At 34.2% G+C, this 20,505-nt stretch overlaps 3 protein-coding genes across 8 annotated transcripts; 2 read left to right on the top strand and 1 right to left on the bottom strand.

The window, feature by feature from the left end:
- The first annotated feature begins 565 nt into the window (after positions 1 to 565).
- Positions 566 to 5,791, top strand: LOC114726647 (E3 ubiquitin-protein ligase RNF25). 3 transcript variants are annotated; one of them, XM_028913311.1, is made up of 7 exons: positions 566 to 818; positions 1,164 to 1,202; positions 1,497 to 1,634; positions 2,813 to 2,952; positions 3,063 to 3,172; positions 4,836 to 4,945; positions 5,212 to 5,791. In XM_028913311.1, exons 1-7 carry the CDS (start codon positions 681 to 683, stop codon positions 5,629 to 5,631), a joined length of 1,095 nt encoding a protein of 364 aa, XP_028769144.1. In that variant the 5' UTR covers positions 566 to 680; the 3' UTR covers positions 5,632 to 5,791. The 3 variants fall into 3 exon arrangements, with proteins under 3 accessions (XP_028769144.1, XP_028769143.1, XP_028769146.1); XM_028913310.1 differs by having other exon boundaries at positions 567 to 818; positions 4,830 to 4,945; XM_028913313.1 differs by lacking the exon at positions 1,164 to 1,202 and having other exon boundaries at positions 567 to 818; positions 4,830 to 4,945.
- Positions 5,792 to 9,306: 3,515 nt separating this feature from the next.
- Positions 9,307 to 10,925, top strand: LOC114726642 (uncharacterized). Its single transcript, XM_028913305.1, has 4 exons — positions 9,307 to 9,392; positions 9,522 to 9,636; positions 9,885 to 9,945; positions 10,521 to 10,925. The coding sequence occupies exons 1-4, from the start codon at positions 9,359 to 9,361 to the stop codon at positions 10,797 to 10,799; spliced, it is 489 nt and encodes a 162-aa protein (XP_028769138.1). The 5' UTR covers positions 9,307 to 9,358; the 3' UTR covers positions 10,800 to 10,925.
- A 1,068-nt stretch (positions 10,926 to 11,993) lies between these two features.
- LOC114726636 (uncharacterized) lies at positions 11,994 to 16,006 on the bottom strand. Of its 4 annotated transcripts, XR_003738519.1 has the most exons (7): positions 15,837 to 16,006; positions 14,510 to 14,938; positions 13,965 to 14,275; positions 13,833 to 13,889; positions 13,179 to 13,591; positions 12,778 to 12,869; positions 12,388 to 12,473 (listed from the first exon to the last, which is right to left on the bottom strand). XR_003738519.1 is itself a non-coding variant. In XM_028913292.1 (6 exons), exons 2-6 carry the CDS (start codon positions 14,932 to 14,934, stop codon positions 12,216 to 12,218), a joined length of 1,464 nt encoding a protein of 487 aa, XP_028769125.1. In that variant the 5' UTR covers positions 14,935 to 14,942; positions 15,865 to 16,006; the 3' UTR covers positions 11,994 to 12,215. The 4 variants fall into 4 exon arrangements, 3 of the variants coding, with proteins under 3 accessions (XP_028769125.1, XP_028769122.1, XP_028769124.1); XM_028913292.1 differs by lacking the exon at positions 12,778 to 12,869 and having other exon boundaries at positions 11,994 to 12,473; positions 14,510 to 14,942; positions 15,865 to 16,006; XM_028913289.1 differs by lacking the exon at positions 12,778 to 12,869 and having other exon boundaries at positions 11,994 to 12,473.
- Positions 16,007 to 20,505: the final 4,499 nt, after the last annotated feature.

Genomic DNA, 20,505 nt, shown 5'->3' on the forward strand with positions numbered 1-20,505 from the left:
ATTAAATAGGAATAAAGTTAAAAAGTTATTGAATTTTAACTGAGAGTTAATAAAGTTCAAGTTTTTTTTATCTATGCGAAACATGTTAAACATGACTTATAAATAGGATCAGAGAAGCATGTAATTTGGGTTCAAATAAAATTTTTATGCCCTACACTATGATAATTTATAAGGTAACATTTAAAATTACAATTTGTCGATTATAAATCTTTTACTTTCAAATTTGATTCTCTATTTATAATATTTACGAGTAAATTTGAGAAATTTGTAATTTATTTTACAAATAACCAATAAGTCAAATAAATTTAGGGGTATTTGGGTGAAATTAACCATAGTTTCAAAAGTAATTTTACGGTATACGAATAAATATATGAATGAGTTTATTTTGTTTTACAGAAAAGTGCTTTTAGAAGCATTTTTAGGTGCTTCCAAACGTCCCTTAATGATTTATCAATAACCAAGTTTTTAGGCTTTTGGCTTAGAGCCTTATACCTGCACGTGTAATTTTGTGTAATGTTTCCTCTCTTTTTTTTTTTTTTTTTTTTTGGGTGATTTTTTGGGAAAGAAAAAAATGAGGGAGAGGGGGAACGTTCGAAGCTGAAGCAGAAGCTTCAATTGATCAGACCAGGACTGAAGCTAACAGGGGCATCCTTAATTCCTGTGCTTCTCTCTATCTAGTGATGGCTGCGGATGAAGTACTTGCGGAAGTTGAAGCTGTGGAAGCTGTCTATGGCAGTGATTGCGTCGTCATTGGTTCCTTCCCTCCCCATCTCCATATCTTCCTGAAGCCCAGAACCGCTGATGTTTCCTCGGAACAAGTAGCATATATTCTTTTTCTCTTACTTCTTCTTCTGTTCGGTAACTCATTAAGGATTCGAAAACATGTTCATAATATTGTCGAGCGGATTGGAAAAGATGTTTGCTTCAGTAGGGGTCACGTTTTGTGAAGTTAATGTGATAAAAAGCTTAGCTTTGCATTAAGAGCCGTAACTATATAACAATCCATGTGTCCAGATACCTCAAACTTGGTAGACTGTTGTATTTCTTGGGAGATTAGTAAAATAGTGTCTTCCTTTTTTGAATTGTATCGTCTCAAGACATAAACTTTGTCCTGGAGCGAATATATGTGTTAAATATTATTATGTTTGTTATTCTTTTTGCAGTTTGTTGAGGCCATTATAAAGATACAGGCTAGCCCACAGGTATGCTGCAGCTTTTGCACGCAAGTGACCAGAATTTAGACAGCTTATTGCCTAGGCATTTCAGCAGTAGCTTTGGATATTTCTTACTCCCTCAAAGTAATTTCCGATTGATGTGGCTATGTGAATAATTTCAAGCAATTTGATTTTGTTTAGTCTATAATTTGTCTTCTCTTGGTTATTTTCTGCTTAGCTTAGTTCGGAATCATTATGCAACGAGGAATTTTTTAATCTTCCAATCAGTATGCACATGATTATATATACTCGTGACATGACTTTGTGTGTTCCTCGTCATAGTATCCAAATGAGCCACCTTGTATTTATCTGGTGGACTGCAAGGGTCTCGATGAACAGAGGCAGAAAGAGCTAATGAATTACATACGAGACAAAGCTCATGAGCTCTCCCCGTGCCTAATGCTTGTGGCTCTTTGTGAGGTAACAGTTGAATTGCTATCCAGTTTGCCTTTTATAATGATGTTTGTCTTAGTTCATATCTCTTTAGTGTGTGTGTGTGTGTGGGGAAAATTTCATAAATCAATTTTAAGCATTATCATTGATTTGGGAAGTTGCCTTATAGATCAATATGCAATGGTATAAAGGAATTCTACTTTCCTGTTTCTGGAAGTTGTAATGAAACCATTCATGAGCGTTCGCTTAACAGCTTAAGCTTTTGAATTGAATTGGTTCTTGATGTAGTATCAGACTATCTGTGATCAAAGGGTCAGAACTGAGGAGTTTGATTCTTGTTGCTCCCCCTGCTTCTTAAAATTAATGCCTCGTTTGGTTCTGAGAATGGAATGGAAAGAAAAAGGAAATGGAATGATAAAGTGACTTTTTAGATGGGAAATGTATTTTATGTCCCTGAACAAAAATGACCAAAAAAAAATATTCTGTGGTGATAAGAGGGATATAATAGAGATTGCATATATCAAATTTTGTGCTACAAAATCCTTTCCATTTCCGTCATGCTAACCAAATGTAGCCTAAGTTTTAGTACAAAGTATGTAGAGCACATGCTTTATCATTACTGAGTCCCATGGGCTATCAAATTCTCACTTCTATGGTATTATGAGGTGAATTGCTTGAGTATTTATTGATAATCAAGGTTACCCTATGAGTCAAAATCACAAGAAAGGACGAAGAAAACCAGTGAAACTACTAAAATAAAATAGCTAAGGTAGTTACTTTATTTGTAATTTGATGTTAATGGACCTGTAGTTTTTTGGCTGAGAATAAGACAAAGGAGAGTGCAAAGGGCTTTGCCAAAATTACAATAGATATAGAAGACTAATGAAGCTACTAAAATAAAAAAATAGCCAAGATAACTACCTTTTTTACATTTTAAGCATTATCCTTCTTTGCCTCACTATGTTCTCTACTTTGATTCAACGATTTTGGCCTTATATGCAGATTTAAAAACACCATTTTAACCCTGCTAAAGGAGGATAATTAGGCATGTGTCCAATAAGATTTTTAAAGATATGATGAGTCTCTATAAATTGTGTCTGGATCCCACAGAATCTGATCTTCATCATCTTCTAGTTAAGAAGAAAAAATTAAAAAAAAAAGTGTTTGTAGCACAATATCAATTGATGAGTGAAATGTGATTGTAGGAAGCGGTGGAGAAACTCTCAGCTATGAATCATCCTGATGGTGACTGTCCATTGTGTTTGTACCCTTTAGTTCCAGAAGATCTGCAAAATAAATCCTCTCCTTTTATGAAGCTTATGTCATGTTTCCATTGCTTTCACAGGTGGGCTGATTGTTTCTTCCCGTTGTACTTATTGAATTGCATTTAACAGCTAACAACACTTTAGATTTTGGAATATTGACTTTATTCCAATGTTTTCTAATAATTGGCAGGGAATGTATAGCTAGATGGTGGAATTGGCTTCAGAGTTTGAGAGAAACAGAATCCTCCAATTCTGCTGCTGCAACTGCATGTTTTACCCATCATACAGAAACAGAGAAAGGTAATTTTTATGTTAAGTCTAAAACAACAAGCCTTTAGAACCTCTTCCTCCCCATCATTACTTGATCCAATCCTCTCAATTTTCTCTCCTTATTCTTTGCTATCTTGTAAATCTCTTGTTTCCCGGATGGTCTCTACCTCCTTATAAAACTCCTCAATTACTTTAAAACGAGCCTCACTCATTGCCTTCTTAGTCTCTTTTTTTTCCTTTCCCTATTTTCGGCATTATTACATAAGTGTATGGCTTTAAAACAATCTCTCTTATTCTTAACTTTCTCTTGTACGCTCTCATCCTGCCACCTGGTCTCCTTATCTTGCTGACCAAGACCTTTTGACTCAAAATTGCTTTAGCAACCTTCTGATCCTTGTTAGCCATTTCCTTTCACATGATATTAGCATTTTCTTGTGACTCTCAAACCCCTTCCTCTTAAAAACTTCTCTTCAAAATCTCTTATTTCTCATCCTTTAACTGCCACGACCTGACCCTTGGGTTTAAAACTTATTGGCGCTTTTCTTAAGTCTACACATAGATCTAATATTAACTTGCTTCTTATGTGTTAAGTGTCAAATATGAATGGAAGCTTGGAGGGGCAATGAATTGCCATTGTGACAAAAATTCTGTTTGAGGGATGGTTGGTTCCTGTTGAATACCAGTGATTTCCAATTTCTTTCTGACTTCCATGATCTGAATTGCAATAAGAGCAAGGGGGCATATTCAAGTTTCATATAGGTCTACTTTAGGGTCTTTGTCAATAGTAACATACAATAATTCCTTGACTTGTAGTTCCTCCATGCAGAATCTCTTGGCTGTTTTAATTCTTTGTAGTGTCAACGATAAGCTTCACTGTTAGCCTTCACTATTGTTCACTATAATTAGTTCTTCCAATGACTGGATGCGTGACGAAATCTGCAGTCTACATTGGGAACTTATAGCAAGTGTTTTGTGGGAATTTGAATAATTCGCATTTATGTGTAACAACTGAACATAAGAGCTACCTGTATGCAGAAATCAGGATCAAAGAATCTGTATTGATTAAAGTCTTTGTATTAGGCTTTTTTTCCCTCTACATCCTTGAGGACATCACAGATTGTGAGAGAGAGAGAGAGAGAAGATTGAAAGACATCACTTTACATTAATTGAACTACTCCAGGAATTAATTAAAACTGTGTTAGTCTTTTGTTGTTGTTGTCATATGAGCCACAAGGAATCTGCCCGGTTTGGACATTCGGCTGATCATGGCAACAAATTCTATGGACCTTGTTTGACTTTAGAGACTATCATTGAGAAAGTAATCAAACTCTTAAGAACTGGAGTTGTTGGCATCTTTCTACTTTCAATGCCAAGATGTCCTCACCGGTGGGGTTGTCAGTTCAAAGAGCTCTAGAATCATGGAGAGAATGGCTTGACGTTCTGCTCCTTCACACTTTCATCGGGATTGTTTAGCTTGTGGGTAGTAATCTTACATCCATGATGTTTATTCTCCTGCTTTTAGACTTCAAAGGCTACTATTTCAAAAACCTTCTTATTGATGTGCAGCTTCTTAAGCTTTAGACCTTTTTCAGCGACTTCTCTTGTGTGGAAGAATTCTTGGAATGTTTTATTGAACTACTCATCGGCATGAAAGTCTCCCTCAGGATTTTCTGTTCTATTTGGTTAGATGTAGATGAAAAAAAAGATAAGAATGTTGGAAACTGCCCAGTCTGCCGTATGCCTTTTTATGCCAAGGACTTAGAGCACGTGGTTGACCTCATCGACTCACATGTTTCCCAATTGGTAAGTAATTTGACTCATCCCTAAAAACATTGAATGTAAATGAGATTTTAAAATTGGTTTGTTGTACTGTTTGTCTGCAATGGCCTTGAGTTTAGATGATAAATATATGGTGTGAGCAGAAATGACTCATATCTAGGAACCTGTTTGCAATCTGATAGTGTTGCTCTTGTTGCTGCGTGCCATAGTTCTGTTGCTTCCTCTCAAATTGATAGGCAATCTGATAGGATTACTCTCGAATTGTTTACCTCTTTTCTGTTTGAATTCAGAGTTTGGACAGAAAAGAAGCCGATGTTGATGACAGTATACTTCATTGTGAGCATGAGATCAGTAGGAGGGAGAAATTTGAGGCCATATTAAAAATACAGGAAGAGAATAGTGGTATTATTGAACCCAAAAGAGATATAGCCGTATTGCCTGGTATGTTCCTTCCACGACAAGTTGCAAATCCGGGCCATGAATATACCGAAGAATCTACTGAACAGCAGGAGAAAGATGCAGCTGCAGTTGTCTCAGAAAATCATGCTAGTAGGAACTCAAGTGGACCTAGTTCTAGTAGGAACCGAGCAAAGCACGAAGGAAAAGGTGATCACCACTCACAGTCCTATAACTCAACGGCAAGAAATCCAAGAAAAGCTGTGCAGCATTGGGTTAGAAAGTATAATGACAATGATAAGCAGCGGAGATGATCATTATTATTGCTACAGTTAATGTTTGCAGAAGTCACAGCATGTAAAGGAGGTATGGAGCAATGTGCAAGATAGCAGGAAGACAGTTACCTTCTCCACTCCTTATGACTATTTTAATATAAAATTCACCCATTCCCTTAATAAAATTTTAGTATAATTTGCACATATATGATGGATATGCATACGTATCACTTTATTATGGGAAGTCAAGCATCAAATTCTAGTTCAAGTAAACCCGCTTAAGATTCTTTAGGCAAGAAGAAAAGCTTAACACGTCAAATTTATTCACTTGATAGACGGATGAAGCTCTATGCTAATTCTTCAAAAAGAAACAAGGGACCAGAATAATTCATGAATGGACAGCTTAGTACATCCACGGCCCTGATAAAAATCCTTGCCGCATGTTAATAATATTTAACGAGAAACAGAAAAGAATTACCATGACGGAAGCAAAGAACAACTCAGAAAGATGTAGAAAAACTAAGCAATGAGCACCTTCCGCATCTTCTCTCCAACACCCTTAAGATAAGTGGATGTATGGCTATTATGACAATATTACCCTTACTCCTTATCAGTATTTTTACATAGTTATTGATTACTCTAATTAAATTATTAAATATTTTTGTTTTCAAAGTTTTGATGACCACTTTTTTATAACTATTAACTACACAAAAGTAATAAATAATTAAACAAAATATTCACTAGATCTACAACACTTAATCTATTTTTTAATTTTTAAAATAAAATTAGTCAATGGTGAAAATAGAATAATCAATAGTTAAATAAGAGTAGTCACTAAATTTTTAAAAATAAAAGTAGTCAAACACAATATTAGAATAGTTAAAAACTAAACAAGAATAATTATCAAAGTTCTCAAAAAAATGTAGTCAATAACTAAAAATAAATAGTTAATATATAAGAAAAAGTAGTCATCGGAGCTTTAATAATCAGTCATTGGAGCTTCAGCGATAGGCCACCAGCGAGGTCACTGATGCCGGAGTTCCGGTGGCTAGAAACTAGTAAATGGTACAAAGGTGGTAAAATTTAAAAAGGAAAAAAAAAGTGGAGAGTATTTATGTAATTTTGCAAAATTTGAAAATTCTAAAATAGTATTAGGACCATTTTGAAATTTATCCATACTAAGTCATCTCTTAATAATTTTTAAGATATTTTATTATCTTTTTCCTTTTTATCAATCATCTTAGTTCATTCTTAGGCGTGTGCGCGTGCCCCCATATAGCTATTTACTATATTTATATTATTTTCATAAAATGTAGCTCATTTATCAAATGAATTTTTAGTCTTTCATTTAATATTAAAGATTGTAATTTTTAAACAATTAGTTTCTTTAGCGCGACAGTACATTTATATCCGAAAATCAATTACTCTCTCCTTTCTTATAAAGCAAATTTTCAGTAAGTCGCCTTTCGAACTGGAAGTCATAACCATGAATCCAATAGATTGTGACATGAAAGCATTGAAATAAGAAGAAGAAGTTATCAGTTCTTTTTTTCCCAGGCAAACCAACATCCTGTAGTGTGTCCTCAATGAAATATTGAAATCCCATCTTAACCTGTCAAAAGCTTTTTCAAGATCTATTTTTATGGCCATCCATTTTTCTTTACCTCACTTTTTTCTCATGGAGTGAACAGTTTCTTGAATTATAATGATATTATCAATAAAAGATATTAATCATGTCTTTAAGAATTGCTCGTTAGCATCCTAGCATCCTCAGTTTGGAAGAAAGTCCTTCCACAAGACATGTCAGGAATGATATGATGCCTTGGCTCAATAAAAAATTAGGTGACTCAAGTCTGGATATTTCTTGGAAGATTGGGCTTTGTATAACTTACTGGAAATTATGAGAAGTCAGGAACCATTACATTTTTACCTCTAAGACTTACACGATAGAAAGTATATTTGCTAACATTAGAATTAAAGTTGGCCACGCTGTAAAGAATTCTTCTGTTCTTAGAATTTTCCTGTAAAATCTTTCTCCTGTACAGTGTTTTTTTTTATGAATAGATATCTTCCCTTTTATTCAAAAAAAAAAAGATGAAAAAAAAAATGGCTCTATTGTGCTTCTGTTTATACAAAATGATCGTCCACCCTTCATTATTAATTTGTAATTGACGAGAGTGCAAACGTGAGGCTGCCACATGCTTATCTGACGCTCCACTTGATGTGAAGGCTGAAGTAGAAAAAGATAAAGCACCACTAATTTCTTGTGCGATTGGGGGAAGGGGATAATTAACTCTCGATTCAAAGTAATGTTCCTTTCATAAAACTATTTACACTAAAAAAAAAAGTTTTATATTTAAGACAGGAGGAATAATTAACAAAGGATCTGTAACCAAAAAATTTGAGGCTCACCCAAAAAAAAAGGGAAATTCCAACTTTAAATATATATATCTAGTAATTTTATATTTGCTTCTTATATTTATATCATCATGTATATTTCTAATATTTTTTAAAATATTTATATTACTACGTCAAAAAATATTTCTATCATAATATTTTTTATATTTTTAAAGATAAAAATTATTATAAACATTACAAGATTTAAATATTAATTTTTAATTATATTAAAATTCAAGTAATTTCTGCATGTATTAATTTTTAATTTAAAACTGTTAATATTAATGCCAACTTTAAATATATATCTAGTAATTTTATATTACCTCTGGTCTTTAATATAAGATCTTGTTTGACTTTTATTTTGATCCTAAATATAATATCCCAATCCACTTTGTCTCTCATATTTATACTTTTTTTCCCAAGCTAGTCCTCTTAACAATGATAGTTATAGCCAATACACTTAATTAGTAAAGATATTTTAGGAAAGACAACACATATTTATTGCAAATAACTAATTTAACTTCTTTTCTTAATCTCCTCAAATTAGTCAACTAACTATTATAATTATGACCTGAATAGTATTTACTTATATTTATATCATCATATATATTTCTAATATTATTTTTTATAATTATTATACTTTAAAACATTGGATATAACGTGGGAAGGAAGCCAGAAAAGGATGAGAAAGAAATCTTGCAAATTTTGAAATAAAAGAGAGAGAGAGAATTGAGATGGAGGGAACTTTCAATCTTGGAAACTCTCATCTTTACACAAAATTAAAAATACACGCAACCCAAAATGGAGCCACTCCTCATACTGTTCATAGAACATTATGAGTAAGGATCCACTGTGGAGGTGAAAACGAGCCGGCTTGTACTTGATTTTTATTTAATTATAGGTTGATTCTACGGTAACCCGATTTATTTGTGAGTAGAAAGCTAAATCAATCCTGATGAGCTTGTTTTTGGCTCCGTAATTGAAATTTGGTAGAGATTATTATTTGGAAAGATGGTACATATATATTAGTATGGTTTTGAGAATGGAATGACCAACGCAAGTGGTTTGAAGCTGGAATATTTGCAAATACTCGATGTCAATATATGCCTCCCTTTGTGCATGTTACAAGCACGGAATCGGACTTTAGAATCAGGAAAAGCAGATGATATTATTTGAAGCCTGAGAAAGAATTCCTTGCTTCCACGTCTCAACCAACGTAACAGAGAGATGCCCTACGTATTTTCTTGTTAAATTAAACTTGTGCCCTTGGATTTATATATATGTGTGTGTGTCTGTGTGTGTAAAGTCGATTGATCTGATAGGGCATCTTATTGTGCTTCAGAGCTTGCAAAACTCAGAACATCAAATTATGGGAGCGGTCGCCGGTATCATGAGCGGCAAAGGTTCAGTATAATATCGTATATATCTATATAATGCTGATACAGTCCCACCCAATTAATATCTCTCTTGCTTTCATGCATGTTTAGACAAAAATCTCTCTCTGATCATTAATATTTTGCAAATCTGTGCAGTCTCAGTTACCCAGGGGAAGAGCTTTCTGTATAATAAGCTCTATGATCGATTCATTAAGGAGAGAGAGATCAAAGACTTCGATGATTTCCACATGGCGTTTCTTGAGATCATCACGTACGCTCTATTTTACCATTTTGCCATATCCTTCAAAGTGTTTCATTCTGTTTCTCTCAGATCGCCCCAAGCTTCATGTCAATCACTAATTTTTCAATTCTTCCATTATAAAAGATATAAATAAAATCTTGTTATTCAAGCATAAACTCATTTTAAAATAACCTTTTGTTGTAAAAAGATTCAAATATTTTAAAACCATTATATAAACTGGATAAATATTTCATAATTAACTTGTAAATTTTATGCAGCACTATTAATACTGTTGTCCCAGGCAGGCATTATGATGTACCAAAACGCGAAGAAATCGAGGTCAGTTTAAGATTTGCTTTGCTTCAAAAAGTTTTAGGTTAAAAAATTTTGCTCGCAAGGTTTTAAAAGTTTGGTTCGTTAATTTTTCTGATTAGATAAATATTTTAATTTAATTTTTTTTCCGTAGAAAGCTAATTTTACCCTCTCATTTGGTTTTCGTTCCAACACGATCTGATTTTGCCTTATCATTGGGTTTTTCATCTAAAATCCATACTTCAATATCCACACATATCTGTTGTTCAAAGTTAGTCGAAAATTTAGTTTTTAGAATAGATAACATCGTATAAAACAAATTTTGAACGCCTGCTGCAATGTTGTATGCATTTTCTCATATTTGGCCAAAATGTGGATGTTGTTTTGTGCACGGCGTAGAGAGAAGGTTGAGAAAATGCAAAAAAATTGTCTACTGCTTTTGAAATATGGAACAGAGAAACAAAATATGCATTTAGCAAAAATATTTGTCATATTTCAAGTAATTGAGAAAACAAAGAGGATGGTTGTAGTTCTAATAAAAATCAGGGAATGTTTAAAATAAAAAGAGTGTTTTTAATTTGTGACATGTTTGAAGGGAACAGAAATTATACGAAGATTGGGAACAAGCAAACGAGGAGGGGAAGAGAAAAAAGTTGGAGGAGTTCATGGGGGATAAGGTGAACATGAGGAGCGTAGACAAGTTAATGATTCTGACAGGACTGGCAGCTCCGCCAGCAGCCATGGCGGCAAAGAGAGCCGGAGAGTCTCTGCCTCAACTTAAAATCATGAAAGTAGTGCCTGACCTTGTCTTCGTTCCTTCTGCTACTCTCTTGGCTCTTGTGGGATGCAAGCTCTCCACTACTTTGAAGCATTCTTCCTAAATCAATCAATCAAACTATGTCATGTCCCAAGTTTCAATTTCATTGGTCTATATGCGTTTCCTAGGTGCTGTTTCCCAATAAGCATGGATTGGATTGCCAGTAATAATTTGATTGAATCCTTGTATTCAAACTAGCATCAGCGAAATAATACAGTACCGCAATAGGAATCAATTTAAACATTAACTTTGCAGGACTTGGATGAAAAGAGATCAAACTAAAAGACCATCCATCAAGTGTAATTGAGAACACTGACGAACAAATGAGAATAACCAGGAGCTAAATATGTGTGTGAACTACTTTTCATTCAAGAATATTCACAATTAAAAGAGGAAAAAGTTGATATCACCAAACTTTCATCGTGCTCGGGCTCATCAGCAGGATGGGTATCTTTCAAAATAATTCACTCCACCATCAGATCAGATGGTCCTCGACGGAGGAGGCGTCTCCAAATACGAAGTCCGACCGAGCCCAAAATGGTGGGGCCGTTGTAGAATTGATGGCTGGAGTGGCACTAGAGGCTCCGCATTACGACAGGACACTTCGCCTAATTATTAGAGAAGTCGGGGAGGCAGGTTACAATAATAAAAGGGGACTGGGGAAGGGAATGATAGTTTTCGTATCTGTCTTGGAATTTTGCGCGGCGGAGCAACAGATTAATGAAATAAAAAAGTTTCTCAAATTCCCAACATAAGAGGTAAAGATATAGCATCAACTGATAATTGCAACAATCTCGGGGCAAAAGCAAAATAATCACATTTGAAATATCCTCCAAACATGCAAGGTAAATAATAATTTGGGAAAATTAATCTTTTGGTCTCTATAGTTTTCACTCATTTGTAACTTAGTCCCTATACTTTGACTCGGTGCAACTCAGTCCCTCTAGTTTTGACTTGGTTGTAACTCAATCCTTGAAATTTGACTCACTGCAACTCAGTCCCTATAGTTTTAACCATTTTATAATTTAGTCCTTCCTTTTATTAGATATATAATTTTATTTTTCAAAAACACAAGGATTAAATTATAAAATATACAAAACTATAGGGACTGAGTTACAATGAGTCAAATTTCAAGGACTGAGTTACAACTGAGTCAAAATTATAGGGACTAAGTTGCACCGAGTCAAAATATAGGGACTGAGTTACAAATGAGTAAAAACTATAGGGACCAAAAAATTAATTTTCCCTAATAATTTTATTGAGATCCATCGAATAAGATGCCCTAAGCTTCCTTCAAAAAATAGTATACTCTCATATTCACATCATATACAAATAAACTCCAATCTTGATGCGAGAGCAAGAAAACGCAATATTAACTAGCATTTACATAAGATGATAATAGAAGATGGAAAAATTTCCCACCCAAAACTACTGTTCTGCTATAATTTAGCTGTAATCAGATGCACCCGAACCACCCCTTTCAGCGCGATTTCCGCCGTCTCCTCCTTTGGTTCTTCGAAGGATTTGACTTCAAAGTAGAACATGCTTGAACAGCAGGCTGCAAATTGTTTGCAGCAATCTCAGTAGCCGACTCTGGCTCTAAAACACGAACTGGGGAAATGGATTTCCGCTCTTCAAACGACTCATCCGTTGTTTTCACAAGCTCATTTCTAACATTTTCAAAACGTTGCAGCTCTTCCTTAGCTACATGGTTTTGAATTAGAACTCCATCCTTCGTCTGTAGATAATAAGAAGAGGACTTTGGAGTGAAGCTTCAATTATAAACAAGTAAATACTTCAACGCAACTATCATTACAATAAACAACCAGGTCAGTTTGTTGATCGGAACATAAAAATTGTTGTCACTGAATAAACAATTTCAAATCATAACTGTATCAGAAAAGAAAAGCCACACACAAAAGCATTTAGCATCACAAGTGCGCTAACAGGAATCCTATCCTACGACAGGAAACATGGAATGTGGATTACAAAAACAAAGCAGAAAGGGCTTCCAAGAAGCATGAGTATAAGGAATAATATACTTATTAAGGAAGTAAGGAACTCTGAAATCCATCGACCCCATACACACTGTCCACAGCAACTACAGTACTCCAAAATTCCAATCATTCATTTCCTGCCACATCATGATGTTTTACCAAAAATATAATCTCCCTTCCAGTACTTGTAAATAAGGGCTAATGGAGGGCAAAAAATATCATTGTTCGGGAGTATGCTTAAAGGAGGAAAGAAGAATGGAGAATGGCATTTACATAAAATCGTATAAATGGCACTTACAAGAGCACAGTGCATGCAGTAGAAAACTTGTTATTCCAAGGGATTCCAAGGTCAGACGCTACCCAAAATACTAGGTAAAAATCATCAAGAATACTGACAAGCAAAAGACAGGGAAAATTTTGATATCACCTTCGCAGTATATACTTACATCTTCCCACAGAACCTCATGCTGAGGCTTACAGGTGGTCTCAATAAGAGGAGACATCTCTACGCAACTTGATACTTCATTTCCAGGCATTAGCAGATCTCCCATATTAAACTCAGTTTTAACAGATCTAGCAGGAAATGCGTGTTTACTTCTAGCACCTGCTGGAGAAGTAGAATGTCTTTCAAAATGATTCAACCCATCAGATGGCTCATGCATACTCAACTTATTAACAGAAGTGAACTTCACTGGATTTTCATTAATCACCACGTCAATCCGAGTTTTCAATCTGTGAACTTGTTCATGCACTGCTTCAATCTTTAAAATAATGTCCTTCAAGGATTTATCACTATCTTTAGATTCAAGAGATGACAAAATATCATTCCACCTGAACTCCTCAGCATTAACAGCATTACCTTAATGAGAAAGGATGTAATGTTAGATGCAAATGAATAACATTGTAGGGTTTGAAACTCATGGAAACATATGATGAAAACACATTATCAATCTTCTTAGAAAATACATAATGTTGAAGAGTAAAAACTGTGTATTAAATAAATCGAACTTTCTTAGTTTCTTTGGTTTCACAATCCTAAATTTGGATAAATTATTGAACAAGCAACAAAAATGATCTCGTATTTACAAGTGCAGATTTACCTGTAGCAACATCAGGTGCATCTTTCAAATGGACAACATCAGCCAAGTTTTTATTTTCTGGGAAACAAGACAAATCAAATCATAAGATCACAGAAGTAACATGCATTAGGATTAAATAAAGAACATTCATACCATAGTAGGAGAATAGGCTATGGTTAGACATGTCCGATAGCAAATCACATTCTGCTTCAACTCTCTTTCGTTTTTTCCTCTTCATCACTTTATTCCTACCAATTGAACCCGTATAAGGTACTGACTTGGTACCAAAACCATCCAGTGTAAGGTTTGCAAATTCATGCTGCTTTCTATGATCATATATTGCAAGTTCTTCATCGTATTTAAGCGCTTGAGACTGAAGTTGATTCAGCTGCAATTCTATCCACCTACAACGCCACATTAGAGGATGTATAAACCTCCTCCAATGATTAGTCAGTTTTTTCTTCCTACACAGTCAATAGGGTAAAACATATCAGTTATTGATCTTCTAATCAAACACCCAACAACCAGTACAGCAAAAATAATGTGCCAATGTACAGGATACAAATAAAAGAACGGGACAATATGTTCATTTTTACTTCGTTTCTTTTTCCCAGCTTTGTTATTTTGCTTCACACAGAAAAGAACAAGAATCAAAAGACACAGAGCAGGTGCATGAAACAGTAAAACTTAAATTATACCTTATTCGAAATGGTTCAAAACAATCATCATGCATTGGTGAGGATGCATTCCCAGAATGTATCTGTGATTGGACTTCAACATCACTGAATGCTGAACAATTCTCAATCTCTGTGCCAGATAACGTATCACCAAAAGAACTAGAATACTCTGTGGCATCCTCACAGGCAACTTCAACAACCAATGTCTTCCCAGAATTTGAGGAACCAGTTATGTTAACTTCCACGTCCTCATTTCCGTTAGACAAAGGAGATTTTTCAATTGGCAATGCTTCGTTGGCACAAGCACTGCACTTACTAATCGTAGGTTGAAAATCTTTGCGTTCCGAAAATGTAGGGGCAGGAAAAATCTCTTTACTAAAGTGAACTTCTGGGGCAGATTCCACCTTCCCCTTCAGCTCTATGTCAGGACCCATTTTGCAGATCATGCAACTGGCTGTCCAGAGATCAATGATCATGACGTTTATTAAACATGCAAATGCAAAACTCACTTAAAAATCAAGATATGCCCCAAGAGGGGAGAAGGAAAAAGATGGGTTCAGAGAACTGGATCCTAAGAAGTGGAGACGCAATATAAGGTGTGTCAAAACCTTATAACCTCCAAATTGATTGTCCCAAAAGCACCTTCTTTTTTTTTTTTATACTGGGTCATTTAATTCAAATCCTTCTACTTTTAGTTCGCACATATGAGATCATATGCAATATCCGTGTGGTGTATGTTGATCATTTTTCTTTCCGTTTAAGAAAGCGTATGCAGTGCAGTGAACAATTCCAAAAGCTACCAACCCGTTTTACAAAATACTCTTTTATGAAATCCTTCATGTATCTTATAGGAAAACAACGGTGTAAGTTTCAACAACATATTAAATTTAAAAGCAGCATGAACAAGCGCCCGTAGATTCCCACCATTTTACAGCAAAATTATGGTTCAACGTCCAAAATCTAGTGCAATATAGATTTTAAAAGTAAATAAATAAATTTAGTCGCAACCACAACTTTGGAGCGTTCGTGAAACGAAAAAATCAAATTTCCAGCAAAAAAGACAACATTCGCCTTATTTTCAAAAGGAACGAACGAACATATGTACATCTCCTCACACGCAATGGCATGCCTCACGAAGTGCGATGTTCATAGGAATAGCTTTGACTAAATACCCAAATATCAGTTATAGCCCAAATCGTTTCTAATTTCCATCAAGAGCATAAAAATAAAACACTCATACATAATCCAACACCGTCCTAGGAATCCGAAACCCAACCAAGAATACGAATACGAATTTCGCAGCCTAAGCAACCTTCAGAGAACACAGGCAGTAGCGGAGAACACAAACCTCAGCATGTAGGAAGCGAAAATTTCACCTGCCTCTCCCAGCGTGGACTCATCCCAACGAAAGGAAGAAAGGATGGAATCAATCAATACAGCGAATATTTTCCGTGATCCTTGCTCAATGATTTAACCTCCTACCCATCACAATTCTCACAAATCGAGTGACGAACAGAAAAAGGAAGCTCGTTCTGTTTGTCTTGACCGAAGTTTTTTGTTTTGTTAATGTGTTTCTGTTTACATTTTTTTTTTTTTTTGCCAATGAATTATGGTCAGAAAATGGGGAGTATATAATATAAATATATTTATTAAATTTATAAAGTATTGTTCACATCAAAATTATTATAACAAATTTATTTTATTATTTATAAAATTCATTTTGAATTTTATTCATTTTTTCATTTTAAAGATGTAAACAAAAATTTTAGAATCAAATATTTAATTTATGCATATTTTTTAAAAAATAATTAGAGTTACTAGAAGATAGAAGTACAAAAAATTGAAACTGCGTTAGTAAAATAAGGGAAAAATAAATTACATAGCAATTATATGATACACTAATGTCCAATTTAATTCTTTTAACCTAATTTTTCTTTTCAAATTAATTTTCTTCAAGTTTAATACCTGGCTCTCTTAAGATTGCAGGTAATACTGCTCAAACTCAATCGCATTAGAAGAGAGAAAAAAAGCAGGTTATTTTTTACTTACAGGTTAATCTAAGAAGCCACCCATTAAACAGATTTTGGGTCTGTTTAGAACAGCTTATAAGTAACTTTTTAATCATGATTTACACAATACGAAACAAGTATATGAAAAAAATTTTATCTCAACTTATATGAAACGTGCTTATAAGAGATTTTCATCATTATTTCAATCAGGTTTTTTGTTGTTAAGCTATCCCACAACAGGAGAGCTGCAGGCATTGAAGGGTGCCATCTCACAACCTATGAACATGGATGTCTAGATCCAAGAGAATGAATAACGAACGCAAGGTACGCCCGTCATAACTAGTTGACACAAACCCCAACAAGTGTTACCATGCATATAGTATCCAGTACACATGCTACATTAATAGAAAATTATTCACAAGATTAATGTATATGGGAAAATAAAATCTCTTGACCGGCCATACTACCTATTGGATTATAAAACAGAATAGCCAATAAACAGTAATACTGATTCATCTCTTTCCTGGTTGTTGATTGTCCACCATAAGCTCTTCCGAATATTGCCAGGGATGCCCTCCATTTCCCCAGGGACCTTTCCCACTCCACTTGAAAGAAGTTGCCACTACAGAAAAGCGAGTGTAGTTGGTGAGGGTGAAAATAACCACACACAAAAATGACCTTAATTTTCTTGGTTTCTGACTTCACTTGTGCTGGGGACTTTTCTGGCATATATGGTTGCTAGTTGCCAGTATCAAAGGGCTTCTAGCTCAGTGTGTCACAGTGTTTCCAAGGCCACACTTCTCTCCAATGGCCATAGCATCCACATTCAAAGCAAATGAGGCTTAGTCCCTTGTACTCTGTATTGAAGATCTGATCAAAGGCAATTATTCTTGGCATAAGTTTCTTCTGCAAGTCGAGCTCCACACAAATCCAGGCATATCTACCTCGTTCTACTTTTGCATCCTTTGTCGTTTTATTGACCAAAGTGTTCATATCCACCCTTAGTGGTCATCTAGTTCGTTCTCCTAGCCTAGCGATGAAGTGGCTGTTGTAACATAAGATCAAAATCTGTGGTATGCGAACCCATGTCACAATTCTGCGAAGAGGAATATTGAACGGGTCAAAATACAATGTCCATCTCTGAACCAGCACACAATGTTGGGCTATTACCTGTGGTCCTTCATATAGGACTTTCCTATAATATTGTCACCATTGCTTCTCATTAGTAAACTTTACAATAAAGTAATTAGTTGGCATATCAATAAGATTAAACTCATTCAGACCCCATGTTCTGGCTAGGTTGGCTTTCAGCATATGAAGGTTAAACTTCTTCCCCAAGACCATGATGATAATTGAATGGTTCCATGGTTTGCACCATTCATTGTATTCTTCCTGTGAAATAAGCACTACCAAGTATATTCACATGAGTCTTTTGATTTCTTCGCTTGGTTCTGGCATCTTCCGGAAGATATCCTCTTCTTTAGGAAAGAGTTCTTCTTACTCCATACACCCTCCTCCATTCGTCACCCCTTTATAGCCCATGAGTCTCTGCTTCTTTGACACTGTCTGGTGACACCTTACGAAAAGTGGAATCTTATTTATCACTGTCGGAATCCAAGTTTTAAAAAAGTTACACGAGAGGCTAATTCATTATGGTTTGATGATTTGATAATTGGATGAATTGTTCCCGCAAAAGCCTAAAAAAGGGTAATTGGATGAATTGTGATACAACCCATCATGAACAAATTGATATATTTTAAATAATGTATTCTTAAAATGAGAAGGAATAATTATATATACAATAAAATTGAATATGTAAATCCTAAACAAAATAATATGCAATGAAAAGGTAATGTTACGCCTGAAATCCTGGTCATCCCATAAAAGGAAAGGAAGATGAGTCGCCACCAAAATTTTTAAAAGGTTAATTATGGGAACCTAAAAAAGTGTAGTCTGCAAAAATCGAATAGAGTTCAGTAGTCGATTGTGTGTAGGGAAGTTGTTAGGCACCCCACAACACCCGTTCAAGAGAATGGTTACCCTAAATCAACTATTCAAAATTAATATAGCCTTTTTAATCATGTTTTAATTACCCTAAAGAAAAAGATAGAAACAAAGAAAAAAAATTTATTTACAAAAAACAAAAATTATTTATAAGGTTGGACTTGACCTGGGATAAAAACCCGAGGCCTACGTACCCTTTAGAAGGACCAAAGCCCACATAGTTCAGGGGTAACAATGTGTGTCACTTCATTGGTATCTTTTGGAAAATATTTATTCAATTAAAAAAAGTATTTTTGGTGGGTTTGTATTTTTTAATATATGAAAACAAGCCCTTTTTTATTTACAAAGTATATTTTTTAAAAAGAAATTTTGGATTACCCTCCCTATGAAGGTTCCCATAACCTCACACGGGAGAATAATCGTTCGAGCTTATAGAAGTTCTAAAAACCTCACACAGCTTTAAAAAAACATTTTGAGATTACTTGTACATATTTTTTAAAAAAATTCTATTCTATTATTTATTTATAAAGATGGTGCCAAACTTATTTTCTTTCTTTTTATTTCAAAAAGAAAATTTACACAACCACATTGGTATTCCTGTGAAGACTCCCATAAGAGGTTCTAAAAAAACCTCACACAGTAAAGATTTTAAAAAGAGAAGCACTTTTGAAAACAAAAAGAAAGAACACCAAAAAATAAGCCAACATGACATTCAAGTTAAGCATAATAGATGGGAATGAAAATTCACATTTGATGCTCCACTTATCAATTGGCTATATAAAAAAAAATGCATTGTATAATAAGCCAATAAATAAAAACTATATACACATATTGGCAAAAAAGCATGAACCAAAAATAGAATAAATGAAATAAAATGAAAATTAAAAAAAGGAAGGAAGTGAATATCAAAATGAGTATATGTGGGGGATAAATAGATAGAGGCATATTTCGAATAAATCAAAAAGAAAGGGGAGTAGTGAGAATTAACTAAAATCATATTGGATTCAACCCTCTAGCCATCACTGCTCCAACTTATAAATGTGACAAAAATCACAAGAGCGTAGGTTTTTCTTGGGTAAAAAAAGGAAGAAGATGAAAAAAAAAAGGATTTTTCTCTAGTTGGGCCTTCACTCTCTTTCCCCAAAACAACTTATTGCAATGAAATAAGATGATAGAAAAGCTCTCTACCTTACCTCTTTTCTTCACTGGGAAATTCTGAATCAGTTTCTCTAACACTTACTCTCCTATTTATAAGCTCTACATAGGGTTTTTCCAATTTTTTTTCCAATTTCCATTTTTTTAATTTTCTTAATTATGATTTATAATATAACTTCCTATTTAAGTACCAAATCATCATCAAATTATGATTTTTTTATCTTAATTTTCGTTTTTTATTTTTTCTCCTAATGTAACTTCCTATTTGAGCATCAAATCATCATCAAATTATGATTTCTCATTTTAATTTCTGTTTTTTTATTTTTTTTATATCATAACCCCAAAATATGTTTCTAAATTGAGGAGCTAATCATCTTAAATGAGAAATCTTTACTTTTATTTTCTGATTTTTTTTATTTCCCTCCTTAATGTGTCCACCTCACATTTTCTAAATTGGCTTTTAATTCTTATCTCTTATTTTATTGCCATTTATTGTAAGAGGGATTTTTTTTTATTTGTCATATAGTGGACTTCTCAGACTTAGCGTCCAAGAAAGAATCAAGGAGGATATCAATCTTTTATGATTCTTTTTTTTTTCCTTTTCTTTAATTTCAATTACATTTAATAATTTTGTGGGGCCCGGATAAAATTGGGTATTCACAGGTAATATCTAATTATCTATCATTATTCCATTATTTTCGTCCAAAACATATATTCTTCATAATTTATAATTTATAACTTGTTGAATATATACATACACATTTTATAAAGTTTCTTACATGTCTGTTCATTTTTCTTCATTTCTCGATGCTTATTAGATACAGACATGTATGTATATTACAATTTTGG

Source organism: Neltuma alba, unplaced genomic scaffold (assembly GCF_004799145.2).
Source record: "Neltuma alba isolate B1F8T4 unplaced genomic scaffold, ASM479914v2 tig00012396_pilon, whole genome shotgun sequence".
Lineage (NCBI taxonomy): Eukaryota > Viridiplantae > Streptophyta > Magnoliopsida > Fabales > Fabaceae > Neltuma > Neltuma alba.

What these genes read in the sequence shown, in the direction of transcription:
- LOC114726647 (XM_028913310.1), top strand. Translation starts at nt 681, where the DNA reads ATGGCTGCGGATGAAGTACTTGCGGAAGTTGAAGCTGTGGAAGCTGTC. An exon ending in CTGATGTTTCCTCGGAACAA is followed by an intron (nt 819 to 1,163) that starts GTAGCATATATT and finishes TTCTTTTTGCAG; the next exon opens with TTTGTTGAGGCCATTATAAA. An exon ending in TGCTTGTGGCTCTTTGTGAG is followed by an intron (nt 1,635 to 2,812) that starts GTAACAGTTGAA and finishes ATGTGATTGTAG; the next exon opens with GAAGCGGTGGAGAAACTCTC.
- LOC114726642 (XM_028913305.1), top strand. Translation starts at nt 9,359, where the DNA reads ATGGGAGCGGTCGCCGGTATCATGAGCGGCAAAG. An exon ending in GCGTTTCTTGAGATCATCAC is followed by an intron (nt 9,637 to 9,884) that starts GTACGCTCTATT and finishes AATTTTATGCAG; the next exon opens with CACTATTAATACTGTTGTCC. An exon ending in CAAAACGCGAAGAAATCGAG is followed by an intron (nt 9,946 to 10,520) that starts GTCAGTTTAAGA and finishes TGAAGGGAACAG; the next exon opens with AAATTATACGAAGATTGGGA.
- LOC114726636 (XM_028913289.1), bottom strand. An exon ending in TGCACCTGATGTTGCTACAG is followed by an intron (nt 13,592 to 13,832) that starts GTAAATCTGCAC and finishes TTTCTCATTAAG; the next exon opens with GTAATGCTGTTAATGCTGAG. An exon ending in ATGAGGTTCTGTGGGAAGAT is followed by an intron (nt 12,474 to 13,178) that starts GTAAGTATATAC and finishes TATTATCTACAG; the next exon opens with ACGAAGGATGGAGTTCTAAT.